The sequence below is a fragment of the Corvus cornix genome, chromosome 1A, assembly GCF_000738735.6.
Source record: "Corvus cornix cornix isolate S_Up_H32 chromosome 1A, ASM73873v5, whole genome shotgun sequence".
Taxonomy (NCBI): Eukaryota; Metazoa; Chordata; class Aves; order Passeriformes; family Corvidae; genus Corvus; species Corvus cornix.
The window spans coordinates 54,130,692-54,154,978 of NC_047057.1; the positions used below are offsets into that span (position 1 = coordinate 54,130,692).

Sequence of the window (24,287 nt, forward strand, 5' to 3'; positions counted from 1 at the left end):
TATGACATATCAAAACACATGAAACTAATGTTGTTATGTGAAACCATGTGGAAATGTGTAATGTTTATTGAGTTTGGGTGTGTGCAAATCCCAATACCAGAAGAGAGCAAGGAGAGGAGTGTACTGTATTTATCAGATATTAACCAGAAGAGGATGCTAGCAGGAGCTATCGTTTAATGTGAGTTTTATACTAGTTTAGTTAAAATACTCAAGACTCTCAAATAGTGAAGAATTACTACAGGTTATTAAGAATTGCACAAAACAAAAATATTCTTATTACCTCCATTGTGGAGATTGCACAAACGTATTGGTGGCAGATGTCTGGAATGTGTTTGGCTGCCTTCACCTAGAAAAAAATCCCTCTTTCTAGTTCTAGTGATTGGAGGGACTGGTGGATTATGAAGTGTTTCATGTAAATGCTTCATAGGAGAGGTTTATAAATCTCAGTGGAGAAGTCAGTCCAACTAATATCTTCACTCAGCAGCCCGTATTTCTTCAGAACAAAGCCTAAAAGTGGAAGAAAAATGTTCTCTTTAAGCCCTGTATCACCAGGGGGGAATGATCCTTCCTAGTTTGCAGTGAAATTTTACTTTTTTAGAGGGAAGGGGTAACACAGATTCACAGATCCCCTCACCCAAGGTTCTGTTCCACCAAATGGTCAGTTGGACCTGGGTTCCATGAGCCATCCCCCTCCTTCATCAAACTCCTCCTCTTCATCAGCCTCTTCTTTCTCAGGCTGCGCAAAATGTAGGAAGTCACTGGGGGATGGAACCTGTTCTCCTCTCAGCTGGTGAATCTTGATGCAGGTGTAGGACAGGTTGGAATAGAGCTGAGGAACCTTCATAATAATGGTGCCTGCCTTGCTGACAACAGGCACCGGCTGCTGAGGTGACAGGGGGTGAGGCCAGGGACAAGGCCAGTGGGACATAGCTGACCACTCTCCCCCGGCACCACCTCCCAGGGCAACAAGGACGACTGGGGGACTGGAGCATCTCTCTTATGAGAAAAGGCTGGAGGAGTTGGGCCTGTCCAGCCTCGAGAAGAGATGACAGAGAGGGGACCTCGTCAATGTCTGTCAGTATCTGGAGGGACGGTGTCAGAGGATGAAGCCAGGCTTTTTTTGGTGGTAACAAGCAATAGGACAAGAGACAACGGGGAGAAACTGATGCACAGGAAGTTCCACCTGAACATGAGGAAGAAATTCTTTACTGTGCAGTGAGCACACACTGGAACAGGTTGCCCAAAGAGAGTGTGGAGTCTCCCTCACTGGAGGTATTCCAGAACCGCCTGGATGCAATCCTGCGCCTTGTGCTCTTCTTGAGCAGGGAGGTCGGACCAGCTGACACATTGTGGTCCCTTCCAGCCTGACCCATTTGTGATTCTGCGAGACCGAGGCCCCAGGGAAGAGCTGCCCCTGGTGAGAGGCCCCGCTACACAATCCCCAGCAGCAGCAGCAGCAGCAGCAGCAGCAGCCCTGCGGGACCGAGCCCTGTGGCGGGGACAGCCCCGGAGGCCGCCCCGGGAGCCGCTCTGCCCCGGCCCCGCGCGGGGGGGCGGGCCCGGCGCCCCCCGGCCCGGCCGCTCCATAAAGGAGGCGGGCAGGGCCGGCCCGGCGGGAGGGCGCGCGCTGAGGGAAGAGCCGGCGCGAGTGGCGGGGAGGCGGCGCGGAGGGAGGGCAGCCCGGCTGCGGGAAGCGGGGCTCCGCGCTGGGACTGGTTCCTTCGCAGCCATTTTCCGTCCAACCAAACAGCCGATTTGCGGAGGGAGCCAACCAGGGCCGCACTGGAGGTTTGTGCCTGGCTCCGGCCAATGATTGGTAACCGGTTCCACTGCAGGCTCGAATGAAATGTCCGTCTCCCTCCCCGGGCCCCGGCGCTGCCGCCGCGCCGCCGCCGCGGGCACCAGGAAGTGCGGGGCTGCCGCCCCGGGCCCCGCACCGGCCGCGCGTCGCTTTGTGCGGCCGGAGCTGCGGGGGCCTCGCGGCCGGGGAGCCGAGCGGGGTGGGCGGGCCGGGAGGGGAGCGGAGCGGGCGGGCAGGGAGGGAGGAGGCGGCGAGGGGGGTGTCGGCAGGGGCGGCTGCCCCCGCCGGTGTCCCGCTCTCTCCGCGGGGCCCTGCCCGCTCCGGCTCCATTTTGCGGCCTAGGCAGGGGTGGGGGCAGCAGGCGGGGCTGCCCCGCGGCCGGCCGGCACCCCGCACCGCCCGCTGAGAGGCGGCGGGCACTCGCGGCTCGCACGGCCTCCCGCCATCCCTCCGTCTCCGCGCCGGCCGCGCTCGCTGTGCCGCGGCTCCCGGCGGGCGGGGGGCGGCTTTGTGGCGGCCGCGCCGGGTGGAGGGGGCTCCGCGCTCTTTTGTGTCCGCCCGGCCGAGCCCCCTCCCCTCGCCGCGGGAGCGAGGGGCCGGGACCCCCACCACGCCCACGGCCCCGGGCCGGGAGCCGGGCAGCGGGGCCAGAGCGGCCCGGCTCCCCCCGCGCCGTTGTCGGGACCGAAATTTCCTGGAAGGTTTGGCGGTATTTTGCAGGGATAAGGAGCGTAGGGCGAGGCCCCGGGATGTGGTGCCAGTACCCGGCTGGCCGTGCGGGCGGGAATGCGAGGCCTTGGTGGGCTGCACAGGGGCCCGGCAGAGGCGCCCGGCCGGCCACGGGCAGGTGCGGCCACCGCGGAAATCACAGCCAAGGTGACCAACAATAAAGTTGCTGATTAACTGAGGACTCGTCGTCTTGTTCCATTTGTAAACAAGGGGTCACGATAGACGAGTTACCTCTCGAACAGATGTGAGCTGCGTGCCAGGAAGGTTCGGAGGCTGTTGGTGTAAGTAGGAAGATTCCCCCCCCATGCCCCTGCGCTAGCTGTGTTTGCATCATTGAAGGGCATGGAATCGAGAAATGGGATCGATCGGCTCGCAGTGGCACAGATGCAGTTGCGTGGCATCAGCACTTGTCCTGAGACACACATGGCAGATGGCAGAGAGACGGAACCATGCCATTACCAATGTCCGCACAACTCTTCTGCGTGTGGCAGGTGTTCTTGGGCAGACCTGTGTGTGCTAGCCACTGTTCAACCTTCAGAAATTGTGTAGTTGGTGATCCTGAAGAGTACTGTCTAGGTTATTCACAGACAATCCTATTGGAAAAACAAAAAAAATTCATGTATTCTAGTAATGTCTCTGCAGCTACAGTATATATTCTGCAATACAGCAGCAGTAGAAAATCAACTTTTAGCTTTACCAGTTTCTTTGAGGCTTAACCAAAAAGATTTTGTCCTGAAAAGAACTGTAATGGAAAAGCTACTTAGTTTGCTTGGCTTGCTAGGGATGGCAAAACTATTGATAACAATGATCCAAACATTTCTAGGCAGTGAGGAGCACAGAAATCTGGATTTTAGCCCATGCATGGACTCTGTTATGTGTAGTAACCGTTCCTTGGCATGTTAATAGAAGGCAGTTATTGACAATTAAAAGAAAAAAAATTGCAGCTTTCTCAAAAAAAGCTCTGGCAAAATGGTAGCAAAAAGGAAAATGGTAGGCGCCACTTTGGGCAATGTTCAGAGTCTGGCTTTAATTGGCTTGCAGGAATGGAGAAATGGTGTCTATATATAATCATTAGCATAGTGTTCCTAAACAATAAGCTAGCAGTTGCTTTCTTTTTTTCCCTGTTTATATGGTCTGTGGCATGACAGTTACAGTCTAAAGGCAGGACCCATCTGTAATTCTCTAGGACACCCAAAATGGCTCAATCTGAATCATTAAGAGGCCTGTGTGAGTTGCTTTTGCTCTCTGCATTGAGCGGGTGGTAATACATAGTCTTGGCTGCTGGCATTTACAGCTATGGCATTATATTAAAAGAAGTTAGGAGCACTGGCTATTACTCTTTAGACTTAAGTATTTGACAGTTACAGCAGTTCAAAGCTTAACTCTTATTTGTGGTAATAATTACATGAAGGGAGGCAATGTTCAGAAATTGAATGAAAAAGAATGTTTAAGATAATGTCAAGATATGAAACATTAAAAACTGAAACTTTGAAAGTGGGACCTTGTTTTGCCAACATTTAAAAAGGGTTTGCAAGGTTCTTCCTTTAGTGCTTTCAAATGCAAATCTCTAATGTAGCTCCACGGGTATTTTTGCTTAGAAAGAAACTTGACTGTTAGTACTGAGCTGTGCAACAGTGTTTTAAAGAAACTTAGTATTTGGAAATTGATGTTTTAGTGGCAGGATGCTTGTAAAAAGTGCAAAACATGACTATATATATGCGTACTAAACAATATGGGTAAACAACATTTGTAAAATAAAAGCAAGTGTCAGCAAATCCAACAGTTTGGGCTGAAAATATTGGTCTGGTGTGAACTAGCTTTGTAAAACTCTTACTTGTTACTACCTCAACAAAGGAAAAATAACCAACTTAAAAATGTTATCAAACTTCTAAAAGAAAAAGACAGGATTTATGGATTGCTGCTTTAATAAACAGATAAGCTTCGTTTTTCACAAAAAATGCTAGAAAAGTATCAAAAAACTTATTATTGAAAGGTAATAGGGGGATTTCAGTCAGGTTGCTGAAGGAAGGAAGTGCTGGTGCAGTGTGTTCAGCGCTGCTGCCTTCTTCCAGCTTCTGCAAAAGCAAAGAAACTGCCTCCACTCCTCTGCTCATCTGGTTTATTTTCCCTTCCAGCTTCTCTCTTCTACTGCCAAAAAAGAGAATGCATGGAAACTCGGTTTCTCCTGCTTGTCCTGTATCACTGATCCACTCCTACTTGATGTGAAAATACATGTGGTTTTAGTCCACCCATAGACATTGGAACTAGCTGTGCTTGTGGATGTTAGCCAGCCTGGGAAGCAGCCACCAGCTGCTCTAGCACAGCTGGATCTGTGTGGAGGGGGCTTGTGGTCAGTGGCACTGGGGCTTGTAAGGTAACACATAAAGCTGATAGACTGTTACATGGAGGGGGAAGGTGGAAAGGTAGCAAGGTGGCAATGCCCTGTTTGGATTTCATAAGGGAAAGTTTCCTCCCCATGGGCCAGGGGAAGGATCCTGGTACAGCCCAGATACTAACGAGCCTTGGTGACACTGTCTGGTCCTCTCAGCATCAGTCTGCTTTTCCCAATGTTACTCTGCTCTGGGGGAAAACGCTGAAAACGAGAGATTAGAGAAGCCTGAGATGGAGAGAGAATGCAGCATCTCGTTTTGTTCTAGCTGTGTGCTAAGGGGTTTAGCTTTACATTTTTGTGTTATCTGCTGGAACAGTGTCCTGTGAATGCATTCACCAGCTGGTGTTTCTTGCTGCAGGTGAGAATTCAGTAGGAAATTAGGATCCCCAGAAATCACTGAAAAATAAAAGGAAATTAAAGTTGTATTTTCAATTGGGAAATCTTTCTGTTTAACAGGAGAGGGTGCAGAAAGCGCAAATAAAACTTTGTGTCTCTGCTGTTACGTAAAGCTTCCCATCTCTTGTGATAAGGTGTGACAAAATGAATCCACAATGACTGATGGGTTACTACCTACAGCTTTAGTTATTGTTTCTGTCCTGCTTCTGTGGCGGAGACACCTGCATGGAATGTGTACCAAGTGCTTCAGTTCATTGCATATCATTTTTTACTGTCCCTCTTGTAGAGTAGCAATTCCGGGAGACAGGGTGAATAAATAACCACATGAAGTACTTAAATCACAAGAGGCCTTTGGTTTCCCTTCAAGAGGGCAGTTTGCAAATCATTGCCAGATAACTTCCCACTCTGAAAACAAAAATCTTGCTTCTTCGATTTTTTTTTTCCCTTCGTTTTTCCTTTTATACTGATTCAAGCTTTAGTCTCTTCTTCTCAGTGCTAGTGGGTCTGGGCTTGTATTCTCCTTTAGTTATCACTTAGCTGAGCCACTGTTCCTGTCTGTACTCTTAAGAGAGCTCATAAGATTAAACAGGATGCAAGATTTACTTTGAGATACTGACATTTTATTAGTTTAGTATAGACATATTATAGGAACAGTCTGAGTTGTGGGCAGCTGACAGGAGCAAATTTTTTTAAGCATCCTCCACAATATTTATACCAGATGTCGGTGTAAACCTCTATGTTCATTCACTTGCATCTTATCACAGAACTTTCTTTGATGCCCTTGAAATGTTTCTCTTTTAACATATTTCTTTGGTTAATTTCCATGCATCAAGTAATTTGTATATCCCTAGTAATACTCTTTTTTATTAGAGGTGAAAAAACCAGAAAACCACTAACAAAAAACATTGTGCTGCTGCTCTGTATTCAGATTTTTCCTTTACAGTGTAGTGCTGAATGTTTGTGTCCTGTAGTTGTTTACTCTCCCTGGTTGTTGATAAAATCAGATAGTGGCATGGTCATTTCAGGGACTGACATGTCACTTCTGATATGCTTAGCTCTCAGTCTTGATTCAGTCCATGTCTATGCATAGAGGAACTTCAGTGCCTTCCTAGCATTGGAGGCTGAGGATAATGTGCAACCTGCAGTAGCTGCTTCTTGCACTTGTGCACAGTACCTGCTGCTGGAGGACCAAGGTGTTGGAAGCCCTCCCTCGTGCAATTTGGCAGCCACACAGAGGTAGGAGGTGTCTTGTATTAAAAGGCATTGCAATGTTTGCATGCTGAAACTGCCATGCAAATGTGATGTATAATCTGCAAATGGCTGCTTCTCTTTAAAGCAAGTCGTAACAACTCAGGGGTTTAAAGCAAAATCTGAGAGTTCTTGCCCGTCTGAACCTTTTAGGATGAGATCTCCCAGGATTTTGCCTGCTCTAGCATCTACTTCCATCTAAAGTAGTAGGTCTTCCTAGTAAATGGGCCAGCATAAGAACTGTTGTCCTTTTTAGTCTCCCAGTGACTGCAGTTAGTGTAGGCAAGGTGTTGTTTCTATGCTACATTGGGCTGCTGCCATTCCAGAACAACTTCAGGGACACAAAATTTAGTTAGTGTCATGGTTTTGGAGGAGTTTTATTGGTTGTTTGGGGTTTTTGTTTGTTTAAAGGAGGGGGATTAGTTAGCAAATTAGTATTGAGAACAGTGTTTTCTCATTTTCTGAGCACTGTTGTACATATTACAGCACTTGTGCTGAGCTTGACAATCAGATAATGTGGTGATTGACTGGAGTTTTGAACATCTGAAATGAAAACTGTAGTGTGTGACCGTGTAACTGTTTATTATGAGATGACTGGGATAGCAGTGGCCACATTTTCCTGCAAGGTCATGTTTGTCATCCATCAGGCTCAAAGAAATACTAGTGGGGTGACTGGATGGTATATTAATTACAGTTGCTATATTCAGATGCCTGGCTCTAGATTTGAATTGAATGACAAATCTGGCTGAAGTTCTTCCACCAACTTACTTGGGTTGAAGTGGTGTGCTGAGATCCACTCCCTTCCTCACCAGGAGACCAGCCGAGCTGTGGAGGAGGCTCATGGGGCAGCTGGGCCTTCAAGATGTGGCTGGAAAAAGCCCTGAGTGCTCTACTCTGAGCTTGGAGCTGACCCTGCTTTTAGCAGGGCTTGGAGTAGAGACCTCCCACAGCCACTTCCAATGTGGATTATCCTGTGGTCCTGGATCAGGACCTGGTACGCTGAGCGTTATACAGAAGGGTGTTAGAGCTGTCCCTAATCTCCTGTGCCAAGGTTGTCCTGGCAGCTAAAAATCTATCTTCAAGTAATACCGACAGAAGTCATTTCAGTTGATGTTAAGCCGTCAGTGTCTGTTTTCTTTATCTGAGTCAGATCTGCCTTTTGCTGCTGCAAGCCTTTTCCTGTCAATTTTGCTAATCGCTATTTTAGATTCACAGTGTAGATAAACATCCACACAAACTCCCAGTAATGGTGAAATAATACATCCTGTAAGTAGATCTGGAAAAGTGCACACAGAAAAGAATAGAAGCAAAGGTATTACCTTGAGGATGCATTAGTCTAATATGACCAAAACTGTCTGTAGATGCAACAGAGGTTTGAAAGAGATTCAAGCAGGAATTGTCATTTGAAGGCAAGCTGGGCTAATCAAAGCAAGATGATTTCTTAAATAGTGTTGCTGGATCTTGGCAATAAAGATTCAGGTGGAGTAGCCTGTAGGAGAGGTGAGCAGAAACCAGTTAGTTATCACATCATGGCAGAAATTTGAAGAATATTGCAACCCTGGAGGAAGGAAATAATTTAGAAGAAATGTTTCATAGAAGATTGAAAAAAAGAGAGGGAAAGAAAGATCAAGGTATTTAAAATAGTATTGAGGCTGAGTAAAGATTTCTGAGATCCTGAATTAAATTCTCGGAGGGATCAGAGAGCCGAAACTGAGAACAAGATTACCAGAAAATCCTAACTTAATTTTGGAGGTACATTTTGAGATTTACCAGAGTACATTTTTAATTGTTTCAAAGTGCAGAAGGAAGAGAGAGGCATAATTCTCTTAATGATGTGTGATGTCAGTTTTGGTGATCATGATGTGCAGGATTGTGATATCCTTGCGTTGTCATTACAGTAAGCTGAGTAAGCAAACTGCAGACCCTTTGGGAGATGGAAAAGCAAAGTTAAATCTCCCAACAAAGAGTCTGCAAAATGTGGACAAAATGAATATATGTCAAGGTTGGCACATGGAAGGCTAATGCCTAAAATACTGCCCTTCCTGTGGGTAGAGCTGCTGTGTAAGAAGTGAAGCTGGTTTACAAAAGCCCATCAAAAGGAACCTGAAGTTCTTTATAAAAGCGTGTGTAATATTCTGTACAATGAAGAAGAGGTGGAAGGGTCTTTTTCTCTTGAGCTGCTCCTAAGGCTCCACCCAGCTGTTGTTGCAATGTGAGCAGTGCTCGCGTTATTTGTGCATCTATGGCCAAGGGTAACACTGGACATTGCCTGAAGGTTTCAAAGTGAAACTCAGCCCTGTGGTCACAAGCAAAGTGCAGATTAGTGAGAAGTTAAATGCTCATATTTCTGGGTAGGTATAAAAATAGCACAACATTGCTTCTCTCTCCCTCCCTCCCTCCTTCCTTCCCTCCCTCTTCAGGCTAATGGTTGTGGAAAAAAAGTGAGCTCCGTGGTTTCACTGGCAACAACCACGTGATCCTTCAAAGACACCAAGGTACCCACACAGTGGGTGTGGGGTCAGTGAGTGAATTCAGCTGGGCTCTGCCTCCCCAGGAGCTTTTGTGTGTAGTAAGAAGGAGGGACATACAGGCTCTTTTGGCTTCCCTTTTTCTCCTGGCATTCCCTTTTTCTCCTGTGACCCCATATCCAAAGCCTCAAGAAGTCTTCTTGTTGGCCACATCAGAACACTGGGAGAAGAGCACTTAAGGATGCCCAGAGAGTGAGGCAGGGCAGGATCAGGGAAAGCTAAAACATGACTCAGAAGGCACATAGGAGTTACTGGTGTCTCAGGGAGGATGAGGATGCAGAGCTGGTCCCAAGGCCTGGCTAGAAGTTTGTCAGTGGGCTTGACAAACTGACATGGAGGGTAAAGATGAGTGAAGGATGCACTCTGTATAGTAATTAATAGGTAAAGCATTCAGTGAACAGCTGGTGTAGGTTTTGAGGGTTGTTCAGAGACACCTTGCATGTTCTGGTCAGACTCTCACAGGAAAAACACAAGATTGCTATCTGTGTGCTACATGAACTAGATGATTCTGTGCATGGCCTGTGCCTCTAACTGAGGTTTTTGGGAAGCCTCACAAAACAGCTGAACTATTCACCTGTCGATAAAACTCAGGAATGACAGTGGAGATACTGTTCTCCAATAACAAAATATGCTTTGTATAAATTGATCTCATAGTTTGATTAATGGGCTGGGTTTCAGTAATAGCTGCACTTAGTGATGTAACAATCACACCTGAAAGGTTTCCTTCTTCTCATTGTAGATGGATGGTGACAGCTCCACAACAGATGCTTCTCAGTTAGGAATTGCTGGAGATTACATTGGTGGCAGTCACTATGTGATACAGCCTCATGATGGTAAGAAATGAGAGAGTAAATACTACTATTTCTCTGTGTATGTATAGAGACATTTTCTTCCAGGTCTTGTATAGTTATCTGCTACCTTCTCTCAGGCTAAGAATTTGCAATTGTTTTCATAATGCCTCACTGTATAAAGAATTTTTTCTTCAGTCTGAAGGGGGGAGGTTGGATTTTTAGATGTTGGCACTGAGACCTTGAGGGAATGACAAAAAAAATTTATGTTCTGGGAAACAGTTTGTATTTTGACATGACATTAAGAATGCTTGGTGATCAGCAGCCATGTACACTTCTGTGCATAATGTGATAAAATGCTATCTTTATGAAGGTATTGTGATGTTGCATCTATTTTTAAAATTCTTTCTATGATGCTAACACACTGTGCTTTCAAAGGTCTTCATCCTTCAGTGTGAGATTTTAAACTGAATTACTGCCTGCTGTCTATCACATATCATTTTTGTTAACTTTTCTTCATTTCATTAGACACAGAAGACAGCATGAATGATCACGAAGATACAAATGGCTCAAAAGAGAGTTTTAGAGAACAAGATATATATCTTCCAATTGCAAATGTGGCAAGGATAATGAAAAATGCCATACCCCAAACAGGAAAGGTAATACCCTTGTCTGTTAAAGAAAGTGTGTTAATGAGTTTTATTCTGTCCTCTCAGTGAACTTGAGCTGGTAGAATAACATATTTTTCCAAATGATACTGCTTTATTGGAGAAAAGTGTTATAAAAGGAAAGGGAAAAAAACCCCAGGAGCAGGATGTGATTGAGATCAAGTCCATTTTTCTTAGATTTCTGAAAGCTTTTAGTAACTGCTGTAATTAGAGCATCCAGAACTGTTCTTCATAGGGCTTTCAAGAGCTTCCTTTTTCTAAGATGTGTTCTCTGAAATTGTCATAAAGGATCAGACTTGGTGACAATCACTAAGAATATTTTCTATGCAATTCTCTTGAGAGATTTAGTTTGCTTTCATTGAGGTGCATACAATTTGGAATAAGTGAATCATTTTGGCTGAAATAGAAATCCAGTGCTCATTGTGAAGGAAAGAGAATGGTTAGCCTTCCATCACCCAAATACTCACATACACAAATGTGACCTAAGGAGTCTGCTGTGTACCGTGGAGCAGATAAGGCCAGATACTTGAAAGCCTTATTTATTTCTTACTTCTAAGAATAGACTTTTTAATCCATTCTGCTGAGCTGGTGATTGTATAAGTGTTTCATCATTCTACCTGTTTATCTTAAACCTTTGCAGGGCTCCTATGACTTGCTGTTTCTCTGTTGTGTTCCAATACAATTCCAGCCACAGTAACATTTCCTCTAGCTAAAACTGGTCCTTTTTTTTGAGATCCCTCTAAATAGAAGCAAACCATAATTTACCTGCATCTGCTTGTATTTTCATAGTGTTCAGGGCTTTCTGGAGATCTGGGTGTTACATTTATAACTTCGCTGTGAAAAGCTCTACCCTAGTCCATATTGTCATAAATTTTTAGTGATCAAGATGAGATTTTTCTCAAGAATTTAGCATATGGGATGTAGAGCTATCTTGAAAAATCAGGATGGTTTTTTGTGAAAAACTGCAAAGGAAGCTGCTGGCTGATGACTTCTGAAAATCTCACCCTACGTGTCTGAAAATATCAGAGGAACTAGTGAAGATGCTGCACACTGTCACTGCTTCATTTTTTTAGGTTCTTCTTATGTGAAGAATAAGAATCTTAATTTTTGTAATATTTTTGTTGATTCCTGTCAGCTTCCCAAGTAATCATGAGTAATGCTTGCTGTAATTTTAAGTCAAGTAAATTACTTTTGTCCCGCTGTAATCAAATTTACTTATTTCATTCTTGCCAGGGGCATATGTTTCTTCATTTGAATTCTCACTTGGAAAATTTATACCAGAATACTAAAGCATTAGAAAGGCTTGCTGCTAGGCATATATTCTGATCCTTGAATGTGGGCAGGATAAAAATACTTGTTATTGCTGAATTTGTGGGAATGTACTGCAGTGGGGTTGGAACTACCGGGTCTCTTAAAAAGAAGAGGAAGTGGGCTGTGACATTGTAATGAGCAGGTTTGAAGAGCCATAGGTAAGTGAAGCAAGAAGTACTGAGATGTATCTGTGTGTAAAAGCTTGTACAGAGCTTAGGACTTCAGGAGATCCTGGCAGTTGGCTGTGCTGCTTGAAATAATAAAACGTGGGTAAAATCATGTTGCAGCTACTCTTCTGTAGAGCAGTGAGGACAGCCAGTGGTTCCCAGTACAGGTGTTGCCTAAATGGGTGTTATCATTGGGTTTTGGGATGTTTCCTTTATTATCTGGTGTGTTCTTTAGGGGTTTTGTGGTGAGTTTTTAAAAATCTTAATTGTGTCTTAATTGATGATTTTATGATACTTTTTCCTTACTAGATTGCTAAGGACGCAAAGGAATGTGTACAAGAGTGTGTAAGTGAATTCATCAGCTTTATAACATCAGAAGCAAGTGAGAGGTGTCACCAAGAGAAAAGAAAGACCATCAATGGAGAGGATATTCTCTTTGCCATGTCTACCTTGGGGTTTGATAGCTATGTTGAACCTCTGAAGTTATACCTCCAAAAATTCAGAGAGGTTGGTATATATGGGCATTTCCTCATTTATTTAACCTGGTTGTGTTTATCCTTAGCTCTCTGTTGTTGTAATTGTAAAATGGGTAACTTGCACAGTATCTCACAGCTCTTGGTCTGGGAATAATGTAATGTTTAAAAGCATTCCAGAGGATGTCAAGAGAAAAAGGAGGAAGTAAGCATTTTGATTAGACTTGCTGATTCAGAGTAGTTAAAGCTTTCAACTGAATAAATTCTCTAATATATTGGTGGTAGTAAATTGATCTGTTCTTTAAAGGTGCCTATAAAGAATGTTTAATTCAATCTTTGGATTCAGTCAATATGTACTGACTGCATCCTCTGAGGAACTGGCCTAATGCCTATTGTTTGTCTGGACTTCAGATCTTCAAAAGAAAAAAACTGTTTTTCTCATGTTGGAATAATGATTCACATGGAAAAGTATTTGCTTCAATGGCGGGTTTTAAATTTTTTTTTTTTAGCCTGTCCCTCAGTTTGCATTCAATACATAGTACAAGCTAGGTATGCTGTCCAAACAGTTTGATTTATTCCTTCTCTAGCAGAAAGGGACTTTTTTCCTTTCAGCAATTTAGACCTTTTCAAAAAGGAAGTTCCTTCCGCTTGGGTTTTTTGTTCTGGGCTGCCTCCCCCTGTCTATATTGGCAGTGCAGTAGAGAAGGATGCTCTCCAGAGTTTCTTTGTTTTGTAAACCTAAGATTTTTTTTAGGTCAGACTCACTAATGATATTTGTTCTGCTGACAGCACTTAAAGCTTCCCCTTCCCAGAAGGTCATTTGCTTGATAACTGAGTAACAGGAGGTGTAATATAAAGTTGGAATAGTGGTGTCTTTTTCCAGTTCTGTGTAGCAGTTGCACATGCTGTGATAGTGCTGTATGTGCTTTTGTTAAAGAGGCAAGTGTTGCCTAACTATTGCCAGTACTACTGAATAAGTCTGAAGTGGGTCTGTGCTACTTTCATTCTTAATTGACCATTTTTGCAGATTGTAGATGCTGTGGTAGCAGAGTAGTTGGATTGGGTTTTAATTGCATGGATGGATTGAATAGCTTTGCTCATCAGTTTCAAATCTCCATTCCAGCAAGGGTGTCTTCAGAGTGAAATACTTCTGTTTTGTAACTGAGTATTTTGTCTGCAGCAAGCAATTGCAGAGAATCTTTTTTTATGCCTGTATCATTTTCCTAGATGTTCTTATGTAATAGCATAGAGCATCAAACTTCATACTTGTAAAACTGCATGCAGATGACTGGGGGCCTTGGCTTTCTGTGCTGATATCCTTGCTGGCTGTAGTTCTTGATGTGGGGGAAGAAATTCCACATCTTGGTTTTAAATGTCAGCTCTTAGTTGTGTGGTGATGGTGCTTGTGTGTGGTTGGTAAGCAAATGTTGCACATTCTTGGTAGTTATGATTCAGTCATTTCTTGTAAATGCTCTTAACTTCTTCTTACCACAGATTTTTGACTTTCTGCAGGAGGTGAAAAGCCTTTCTTAGAGCCACACAGTCCTAATTTGCCAAGTTTTTGTTTCAGGAGTATGGCTAAGATCAAGAACACTCATGTAATGTGCACATTCTCAAATCCCATAGAGTTTTACAGGTCTTGGATTTCAAGCTCCAGCTGTTGCACTGTGACTCTTCTGCAAGTTTCAAACCTTGGCTAGAGCTCCTGGGGCTATGAAAAAATCTCAGTCTTTTATTTTTGCTTTTTTTGTGCTCTCTTTTTTTAGGCAATGAAAGGAGAAAAGGGAATTGGGGGAACAGTTACAACTGCAGACGGTCTAAGTGAGGAGCTCACAGAAGAAGCATTTAGTAAGTAATACTTTTTAATTAATTATGTTATTACTACAGCTTTCATAAAAACAGAACTTCCTTCAGGCATCAGCATTCTTACTTGAGGAATATATCCTGTACTAGTCATAGCTAATGTCAACTGTGGAAAATTTATAAATGCATATATTGGTGCTAGTATTTTTCTCTACACTTAAACACAGGTTGTAATGAAAGGTGCAAATCTTTTTTTTCTTTTTCCCCAGTAGCTACATGTTTAGCTCCATTCATTTTACTTGCAAGACTGTTGGGGGGGAAAAAAGTAAAATTAACTCCTCTTGATGACTTGAGGAGCTCATCTTTGGGAAATGAGGCAGAGAAGAAAATCATCTTTGTCTAATTCTAAAACACTTAATATTTCTTACATTCAAAAGAATGCACAGATTGGCAGCTAAAAGGTGTAAGGCAAGGAGTATCATGTGCATTCAGTGTAATTTTTTTTCCTTTTACTGTGGATTAAAGCCTGGCAGTTTTGGGGGATTTGCACTGGTTTTGTTGGTGCTGGATTTTTGCACGTAGCCTCCATGTTGGCTTTTAAATGTTACGGGCTGGTAATGTTGAAGCTGATACAAGAGCAATTAGGAAGCACAGCTCCAGTCATATCTACTGACAAGATTTAGTTTTCCAAGTATCTGATAAATACTCTGTTTAAAATCACTGGTAAACTACTGAACTAGCAAAAATTTAAAGCCTGAGGACTAAAATGACTTATTCAGGATTGGAAATACACTTTGCTCACAGTTTGATGACTTTGGCTACATGAAACAGTGCAGACTCTTTGGGTCTCTTCTAGCCTGGAAGATGAGCTTATAAAACTGGCTGGAAATTAAGAATCTAAATCTAAATATTGCACGGGTCCCCTGCAATATTTAGGTTCTTAATTTCCACACCTAGGAGCCTCAGAGTGCTCTATGAAATAAACCTTAAGTTGCTGTGACTTGAAAAGAGCAACTTTAGAAATATCCTGGCAGGACTAAGGATGCAAAGGAGATGTTGCAGTAGTCGAAGAAAGTAAAAAAAAAAAAAAAATTATGTTAAATAACTGACCATGTCAAGTGCTGCAGGTATTTCTCTCCACAGGGGCAGCTATGGATCTGTCCAAAATGATGGTCTCACTGCAGCAGTAGCAGTGATAGCTGTGCTTCTGTGGCATAACCCTCAGCTCTTTGTGTTGGCCTCATGCCAGGGCTGGGTCAGGGACTCTCCATTAAACTGTGTTGGATGTGGAACATGCACATTGAAGGACAGTAAATTTTGGACTTGCCAGAGCCACTCTCACTAGGATCTTGATGCATCTCTTAGCCTGCAACTGAAGCAATTTAAAATTTGTACAATGGAGGAAGGAGGAAAAAAAAAAAAAGACATAAACTCCAACCAACCAAAAATCTAATTACAAAACCCTCAAGCATCAGCTTTCAAATGAAAACTGTTAGGATTGTGCTGTGTTTTCAGAATTTTGTATTGGTTATACATCTTGTTTATACTTAGTAACTGAAAGAACAAAGCCCAATTGTTTGTGTCCTAGGGAAAAAGTTGTGCTACAGTGACTTAAACTGCAATTTAAGAGTTTTGCTTCCAAACAGCAGTTGTAAGGCACCTACTCTGAATGTCAAAGCTCAACATACATGTTATTGTAAAGGTTTACCTTGGAGCATCACTCCTTTTGTTTGCTCTCAGTATCTCAAAAGTACTTTTTACTTTTATTGGCCACCTCTTTCCTCTGTGAAATCAGAGCTCTCATGTGTGCCCTGAAGGACATGCTGAAGTCAACCAGTGCAATGTCAGGTTCTGGCAGTGCCTTTTATTTTTTGTCATTGCCTGTTCCTGTTCCTCTCTTCTGCCTTCCATGGGGCTTCCATATTATGGAGTTCCTGATGGATCTCAATTTGTAAAGCAAAAGAGTGCAATGATTTCATTGAGTACCTCCCACATGGCTATGCTCAAGTGCTAACGTTATGTTTAAACAAAGCCAGCTGAATTCTCCGGATTTCTTGGGATGCTGAGGACTGGAGATGGCCTTTTCAGTGGTGAGGGTAGCAAGCTCCACTCCATTTGCCTGTGTACAGGTGTGGACATTCTGCTTCAGGCATATCCAGGGGAAGAACGAGGTGCAGTCTTACACTCAGAGCAAAATTAAGTTGAATTTTATGTGTCTCTTGTGAATGGGAATAAACTTGTTCACTTGTAACACTTGGTAACAAGTGTGTCTGTACCAGTGTAGGATGGTAACTCAGGAGATTAATGGCTCTGTAGTCCTGGAGTGGACCACAATCATTTAATGGTGACAGACACATCAAACAAGGCTCTGTATATCAAGCAGCTCCTGCCTAACTTTTTTAAAATGCTCTTTCTTTCAGCTAACCAGTTGCCAGCAGGCTTAATAACCACAGATGGCCAACAGCAGAACGTTATGGTCTACACAACATCATATCAACAGGTAGTGTATCCTGTCCCTAGTCTCCGTTCTGCTCAAATCCAAACACTACTTCAGCTGCTCTGCTCTGAAGGATGAGAATCAGTTTTATTTAGAGCTTTGCTGGTGGCTGTCGTGCCACTCCAACACTGAGAATTCATGGCTGCTTGCTGTGAACTGCTCTGCAGTTTCAGAAAAGGTGCATTGGAATGTAAGCTTGCATTTTCTTCCTCTAGATCTCTGGTGTTCAACAAATTCAGTTCTCATGATTTTGAAGAAAACTTTCCATCTGGGAACGTGAGACGGAAAACCTGTGCAACTCTAACGAAGAGACAGTTTTAATGACTGGTGAAGAGATTTATCTCTTTGTATATTAAATAGCTGTAATGTAGCTACCAGAAGCTTGACTAATTGAGGTGTGAGTTCTGACTCAAATCTTTTTCATGATGATTTTAAAGAAATAATTGGATTTTAAAGGTATTAAAGTATTTTTGTTTTGTACAAGAGTTTGTTGCTCTGTATAACTCCTGTATGCATTGTATATTGCAATTTATTACTGTCAGAGATTTGTAGACAGTTTCTTATTTTCATATTGAATCATGTTACTTTTGTAATTCAGGTAAACAGCTGGGTTAATTCATGTTTACCCTTTGAATAAAATTGTAAGGGTAAAGTTCATTTTTGAATGCAAGTTGCCTTTATTATAAAGATTGAGTTAGTCTTGGTTATGTAACTTGTCTTGCATGACAACCTCAACTAACTTTACATGTCAGCTTATTTATTGAAATTTTGAAAGGGACTTTTTCCTCATGAAACTAGCAGCTCAAAAGAATTGCTACAATTGTTTTTTCTAATGTAACTTCTGAATTAAAGGTTAATCAAAACCAATGAATGCTCTACTACGTTTAGGGGTTTAGAGCTTATCAACAGTGTTGATGAAAGCACTGACTGTGCGATGCAGGTTTTCTTCCTGTTTCTTTTTTTTTTTTTTCAGTTGCATTAACTCTCCTTAGACTTACTTTGATACTTTTAAGGTAGTCTTTCTGCTATTGAAATAACTCTTCCTTTTTATGTATGGCTTTTAGAATCCCAAACTTAGAAATCCAAGGGTAGGGGGGCAGATTTTATAGTCCTTGTGGTAAAAGATCTCATTTTAACTTTTTACTGAGATGTTTTAACGTTTCTTGTGAGCCTGTGGGAACTCAAAAGTGGTAGTGACTTTCTGTGTCCAGGCTGCGTGTTGTGTTGAGTGCATGAGTGGCTGAGAGCTGAGCAAGTGATACAAATCTGAAATGGAAGACAGACTTCAGGTTTGCTGTCTCTTTCCTGGTTTTTGCAATAAACTCTACCTAGGTAATGTAGTTCTGTATATTTAGTGAGCTGTTCTTGGTAACATTGCTGTTTCTTTAATAATGGGTGGGTAATTTTGTTGCCATGTCTTAGACTGTTAGGGTAGGAGTGGGGGTTTTAGTAATATCTTACTCAGACTGAATTCTGGGACCTTTGGTATTTTTACTGTTTGCAGTGCACTGAAATGTAATATATTAATTATCCTTCCACATACCTGTTATTAATTTAAGCAAACCACACCTTGAAACTGTTGCCATATGATTTCTTGCTGGTTTTGTCTCTTCTTACCAGAAAAAAAGAAAGAAAAGTAACAGTTCAATATTGGTAATTAGCTTAACCTAAGATATCCTGGAGGCCTGAAATAGGCAATTCTTTAGCTAAACAAGAACTTTCTGTATGTGCAGACTTGAGCAGTGTTTCTTACCAGTCAGCATCCTGCTGGCAGAGCCTCTGGAGGCGATCCAGTGTATTCTGGGGCCGTCTGCACGGATGTTCTGGGGTTTGTGGCTGCCTGTCATTCTTCAGCAGCTACGACTGAACAAATGGAGTTTTTCATTAAACGTAAAACTGAATAACACAATCCCTACATGAGCCCCTTCTGTTTGTATTCTGTTTATTTCAGGCCAGCATAGCCTGTTCTTGATGTTCCCAGATTTGCAATGAAACAAAGCTGCGATACCAGCTAAGGAGAAGCTAGGAAAGATTTGGCATTTTGATGTCTAGAAAGAGGCCTGATGTGATCCCACACACTTGCTTGAAACAAGCAATATTTTTCAGTGCCCTCTCTGCTGTGAGTTTAGGTTAAGTGTTTTAAGTTTGTGGTTTATACACTATCATGTGAGCAATGAAGCTGATACTTTGTTTTTCTTTTTTCTTTCTTCTCCTCTCACCCTCTGAGGGCCAGGGACAAAACTGCAACTAACTTGCTCATTCTCTTCCTGAAACTACCGACGTAATAGTACAACACTTTGTTCCATGTCTCTCTGAAACCATTCTCCCAATAAAAGTTTGCAGGGTACTGTAGCCATGGTACAACAAATAAAACAACTGTGGTCTGAAGAAATACTTGCCTAATTTATATTAGCAGCAGCACAACTACTGTATTCTTTATTTTTGTTTAACAAATCTGTGTTCTCATTTTGCTCTTTTTAAGTATTCAAAGTTTACAAGTAGCTGAGACTCAAACCAAGAATTGACCATTCCTGATACATCTCATCTGTTTCTACAAAACTGCTGTCTTTGGTCCTCTGAATGTTTTGTGTGAACTAAGATACACCCAAACTGATCTTAAGCTTGAGACAGCTATGGCAGCCTATGCTAAGACTTGGAGAAAGGCTGCTTGAAATAGCAGTGATGTTCAAAGATCCTTTTCCAAGAAAAGTGACCTTTTTTAGGTGCCTTTTCATGACACAAGCAAGTTTTACCACAATTTTTTTAAAAAATGCATTTTTGTGTAACTTGATCTGATATTTCTTTATAGAGTGCTTTTGGTGTCTTTAAAACCACAGAAATGCTGTTATCTCTAGTCAAAGTGCAGTTATGAGAAGAGCTAATTTAGATGGTGTTCTACATCCCATTTTCATTACAGGCATAATGGGAGATGAGGCTCTGCCTTTACCAGTCTTGTTGATGTACACATGCATTGTTAACTATTTTATTTATTCCTCCCATCTGATCTCTACTGAATGCTAAAATACGTGGCTGGATGGTGTAGCCAGAACCTCTGGCATGAGGTGGTACATCCTAAATACCTACTGACCCATGCCTATCTGCCTGTAGCTAAAAATCAGCCTGAATTATGTGGGCTGTTCTTTAAAGAGCTGTCTTCCTTGTACTCTGGCTCACTGTGCATGCTGTAGGATGATCCCTATTGCAGACCTTGAGGATGATGCTCATTAACATGTTGTAAGCATGGATAGGTGATTTCTCTCTTGCCTTTGGCAAGAGAGGAAGCATATGGGCAACTGCACACACACAGAGGAGATTGCTCAGTGCAAAGCAAGGAACAGAGCCAAGGGCTAGTGTTTTCCCCAGCACCTTGCTGTCATGATAAGAGTTGGCAGCAGCCTTGCTTACAGCTATAATATTCCTCATTTTGCAGAGCTCTGTCTGAATGTGATTAATGTTCCAGTTAAGTTACAGAGACTCGCTTCCTCAGTTATATTTACAGCAGTAAGACAACTTGCTTTTAAGTCACTGCATTACCAAATACTGCAGGCTTGACTTTTTTTGGGGTTTGATTTGTACCAAGTAGAAGAAAGGAAGTTTTTCACTGAAACTTGAAGTGCATTTTCCTGTATCTGTAAATGAAAAAAACCTCCAAACCTGGATGTAGATTCTAAGGCGAGTAACACTATAAGGAAATGATATTTTATATAGGGCCCAAGCCATCCTATAGGCAGGAGTTTGATAATGTGAACTCTAATGGTTACTCTTATTGTTCCCTGTCAGACTGCTTTGGTGAAAAGAGCAGTAGTGGGAGGGTGCCTTTTGGATGTGGTACACTGTAAGACATGTAGCTAGTTGAAAATACCAACCAATTTCTCCTCTTTGAAAATCAGATATGCTGTTCTGGCAAAATAATTCACGTTTTCACCCTTTCAAAGGTGAATAATACACTTAAGCAACTGAATAGTGATCCATTTACCCATCGATCTGTGAAATTGGCATGGTAATGCACAGCACTGTCACCTCTGACCCTCAGGATGTAGAAGTTTAATGGGAAGCTCCCTGGAAACTGCCAGTTCAGCTTGTGGTGACATCCAAGGCCCCATGCTCTTGGGCGGGAGAGCAGTTTGCTATGCACAATAGTCTCCAAATTGGTGCCAGCTGCACTGAGTTTATTAAATCCAAGTCTCCAAGGATGGCTGTGGAGGCAGGGTGACGCAGTGCACAGCAGCTCTGAGGGAGTCAGCTACCCTGCTTTAAGAAATCTTCCAGGCAAATTTCCAGGGTCATTTCCTGGAATATTTTACTGCAGCGCACTGGGCCAGAGGACCCATTTATCAGAGCAATGGCACCTGATTTGCTTTTGTGTGAAAGAAAACTATTGAGGGTTTAAATCTTCTGGGCAGAGGAGCATCCTTGGGGCTGCTAATTTAATGTGGGTGTGCCTCATACTTACCCAGCCTGTACAGCAACGTGAACAGCAAATAAAATCACCTCCAACAGCACAACCAAAACTCAGTTCAGGTGCAAGGGCCGTGTCACTTGAAATACAGCTGCAGCTAAAACATTTGCAACAGCACATTAGGAGCAGTATATACTATTTTCACTTCTCTCTGCACCCTGTGGGAAGACAATCAGTCGACCGCAGCAGAGCGCATGCCGCATCACTGTCATGAGCAGCGTGGCACAGATAAAGGATGCTGGGATGCACAGGTTTGTTCTGCACTGTCCCTCTCCTCCTTGGCCCCAGCCAGGAAATTCAAACCCACCAGACACTTGAGCTCCCTGTGTAGTGTAACATCCTGGGAAAAGCAGCCTGGTGAACAGGGAGATGCCAGGAGCCAGCTGACAGGAAAAGCTAAGCACTGAGGGAAAAGGGACAGGATCTGAAATCTCACCTCCAGCCAGCTGGAGAGCATTTCTGCTGCAAGGAAACAGGCTCCATCACTGCAGGGTGAGAACATGGGAGACTGCAAAGTCTGGGGAGTGCTGCAGCAGAGGACAAGTCTGCTCTCACTCTATCCAAAACCACAAGCAACAGCCACGTTTTACAAGGCAAGCAGCTGAAACTCATCCAAAATGTCTCTGGAGTAGATGCAGTGGGATCAAGTTCTGTACACACCAGAAAAAGAAATATTGACAATAACTGGCCATTTTGTGTTGTCTGCGTTGACAGCTCCCATGTTGCTTCAGATGGCTGCAATGTAAGTAGCTGAAACCTCAAGCTGTTAGATTGGTGTTTCAGGTCTTCTTTTTCAAGACAGTCATTTCAGAGACTCCAAACACTTTTCTTCTGGAGCAGGCAGCATTTAAAGTCAACATAGGAAAGTCTCTTCCCTACTCAGGCAAAGTACAGTGAAGGAATAATTAGAAAACTGCTACTAAAAAGAAAAATTTGGGGTATTTGTTAATACTGCTCAAAGTTACAAGACACTGCTTCTATCTAATAGCTTTTTGTTAAAAGAGAATTACCAGCACTGCATGCATGAGTAATGGTTACTCTAAAATGCAGTTAAGAATCCCTGGCAATAAACATTTAAATGAGTGAATGGAAACAAAACAAACCCAGGATGCAAACAAAACCAATGTTTTGGACCTTCTAAAATGGCATATGCCCAGTGTGCCTTTTTTAAGAATCACTTTGAAATAACTGTATATTGATAACTTCCATGTGTGGATAACAGTATTTTATAATTTCAACAGATACAGAAATAACTCTGAACACTAAAACACACTGAAATGCTTCGTCTCTTTTTCTCTTTGAAGATACCACATCCAAGCCTAAGTTTTCATTTTTAGGAGCTGCTGTACCAGCTCAGCAATTATGTCAGATATTAAAAGCAGATGCTTGTGAGAGGCAAGAATCCCCTCAAAAAAAAAACCAAAACAAAACAAAACTATGACAGCACACTATGCCCAGCCCCAATCTGGGAGATATTTTTGTTGTTCCTGTCAGGACTGTAAGTCCAACAAGTACCGTTAAGTACTTCAGGCTTTTGAAGGATGTAGGGAACAGACCAAGTTGTAATTTACTACATTTATAATGCCAGGTTTTCAGCACCTAGCATGAGGCACATAAGGATGGAGTAAGACAAAGGGGCCCAGTAGCTCACATAGAGCTCTTGGGCCTTCCTGCCATCCTAACCCCTCTTCCAGGGGCTCCAGGTGCAAGACAGCAATTCTCTGGCTGAGCCCCACCACCATTCATTCATGCTGGGATCCAGCTGGGTGCAGCAGGTGCAAGATTCTATGGACCAAGAGGATTTATTTTAGCTCATCTTCCTGATACTTTCAGCTAACTACTGGAAATTATAATAAAAGGGATCTCCACTTCCAGATCAGTAGCAAACACCCCAAAATGAAGATCTCACTACTGTTAACAGGAGGAGGAACACACTCATTGCTCAAACAATGCCAGCAGTCAGTGCTCCACCCCTGTCCTGGGAATCTGGAAATGCTTCAGTGTCAGAACTGGAAGCCACAGAATAAAGGCCCTGATGTTTAGCTCACTAGAAATATAAAGATACCCTAGGGACCAGCTAATGCAATAAAGAAAAAATAAATAAATCCAAGTTGTTTTTAAGATAAATTCATACAGCAAATTCAAATTTGCCTTCAAGAGAAAATAACTCCTACTCTGAAAATCTTACTAACAGAAAGAAAACAGCACAAGGGGATTCTCCACTGATGTTTTAGGCTTTCCCATTTGTTTTCCACTAATGCAAGAATCACAAGAAACAGGACAACAACCACTACTACAATAGCTGGGAACACAAGGAAGGAATCAATCTGAAGCAGACAGCTTTTAGCAGTTTCTCATGTGAAGTCTCTTAAGGAGGTCTAGAAACAATCCAGCAGACCTTACAGTTCACTTGCTCCTCTCTGCTCCCAGCAACACATGCTGCTTATTCCCACAAGAGTTCCCCATAGCTGCCATAAAAGGTTAGCAACTTGCCCCAAGATGGTGTCATTTTGAGCAGAGCTGGACACGAACACAATTCAAATCCTTGGCAGGAGCCTTCTGAGCACGCTATGTGCTCACACATCTTTTTAAAAAACTGCAACAAAGCAACACCAAACTCTTTGTCACTCACTCTCAACAACAGCAACATGACCCCTGTATAGACAGGGGAAATAATGTCAAAATTTCAGTTCAGAGGCCACAGCCTGCAAGGCACAAAGGCATGGAAGGGGGCAGAGTAATGGTGAGTGCACACCAACTGCAGAAGATGGGGCATGGGTACTGGAGAACCTCAACTAAGGAAAAAGCTCATGAGGTAACCAAGAATTAACTTAGGAGACAATATTTATGAAAGAGTAATAGTATTATGACAGTGCTTATCACTAAAACCTCTTCCCCAACTCAACAAATTTACTCACTCTTTTCTTTGCATCAGAAATTCCAAGTTTGTACACGTACACCTCTGAAAAAACAGAAATTCCAGGTTTGTACACGTACACCTCTTGAAAAAACAGACACACTTCAGTA

The 24,287-nt window shown here is 42.7% G+C and overlaps 1 protein-coding gene across 3 annotated transcripts; it reads left to right on the forward strand.

The window, feature by feature from the left end:
* The first annotated feature begins 1,659 nt into the window (after positions 1-1,659).
* Positions 1,660-18,716, forward strand: NFYB (nuclear transcription factor Y subunit beta). 3 transcript variants are annotated; one of them, XM_039571319.1, is made up of 7 exons: positions 1,660-1,788; positions 9,834-9,927; positions 10,411-10,541; positions 12,338-12,535; positions 14,268-14,349; positions 16,725-16,804; positions 17,017-18,716. In XM_039571319.1, the coding sequence occupies exons 2-7, from the start codon at positions 9,834-9,836 to the stop codon at positions 17,047-17,049; spliced, it is 618 nt and encodes a 205-aa protein (XP_039427253.1). In that variant the 5' UTR covers positions 1,660-1,788; the 3' UTR covers positions 17,050-18,716. The 3 variants fall into 3 exon arrangements, with proteins under 3 accessions (XP_039427253.1, XP_039427252.1, XP_010408765.1); XM_039571318.1 differs by having other exon boundaries at positions 1,728-1,816; XM_010410463.3 differs by lacking the exon at positions 1,660-1,788 and adding an exon at positions 2,357-2,811.
* The last annotated feature ends 5,571 nt before the right edge of the window (positions 18,717-24,287 follow it).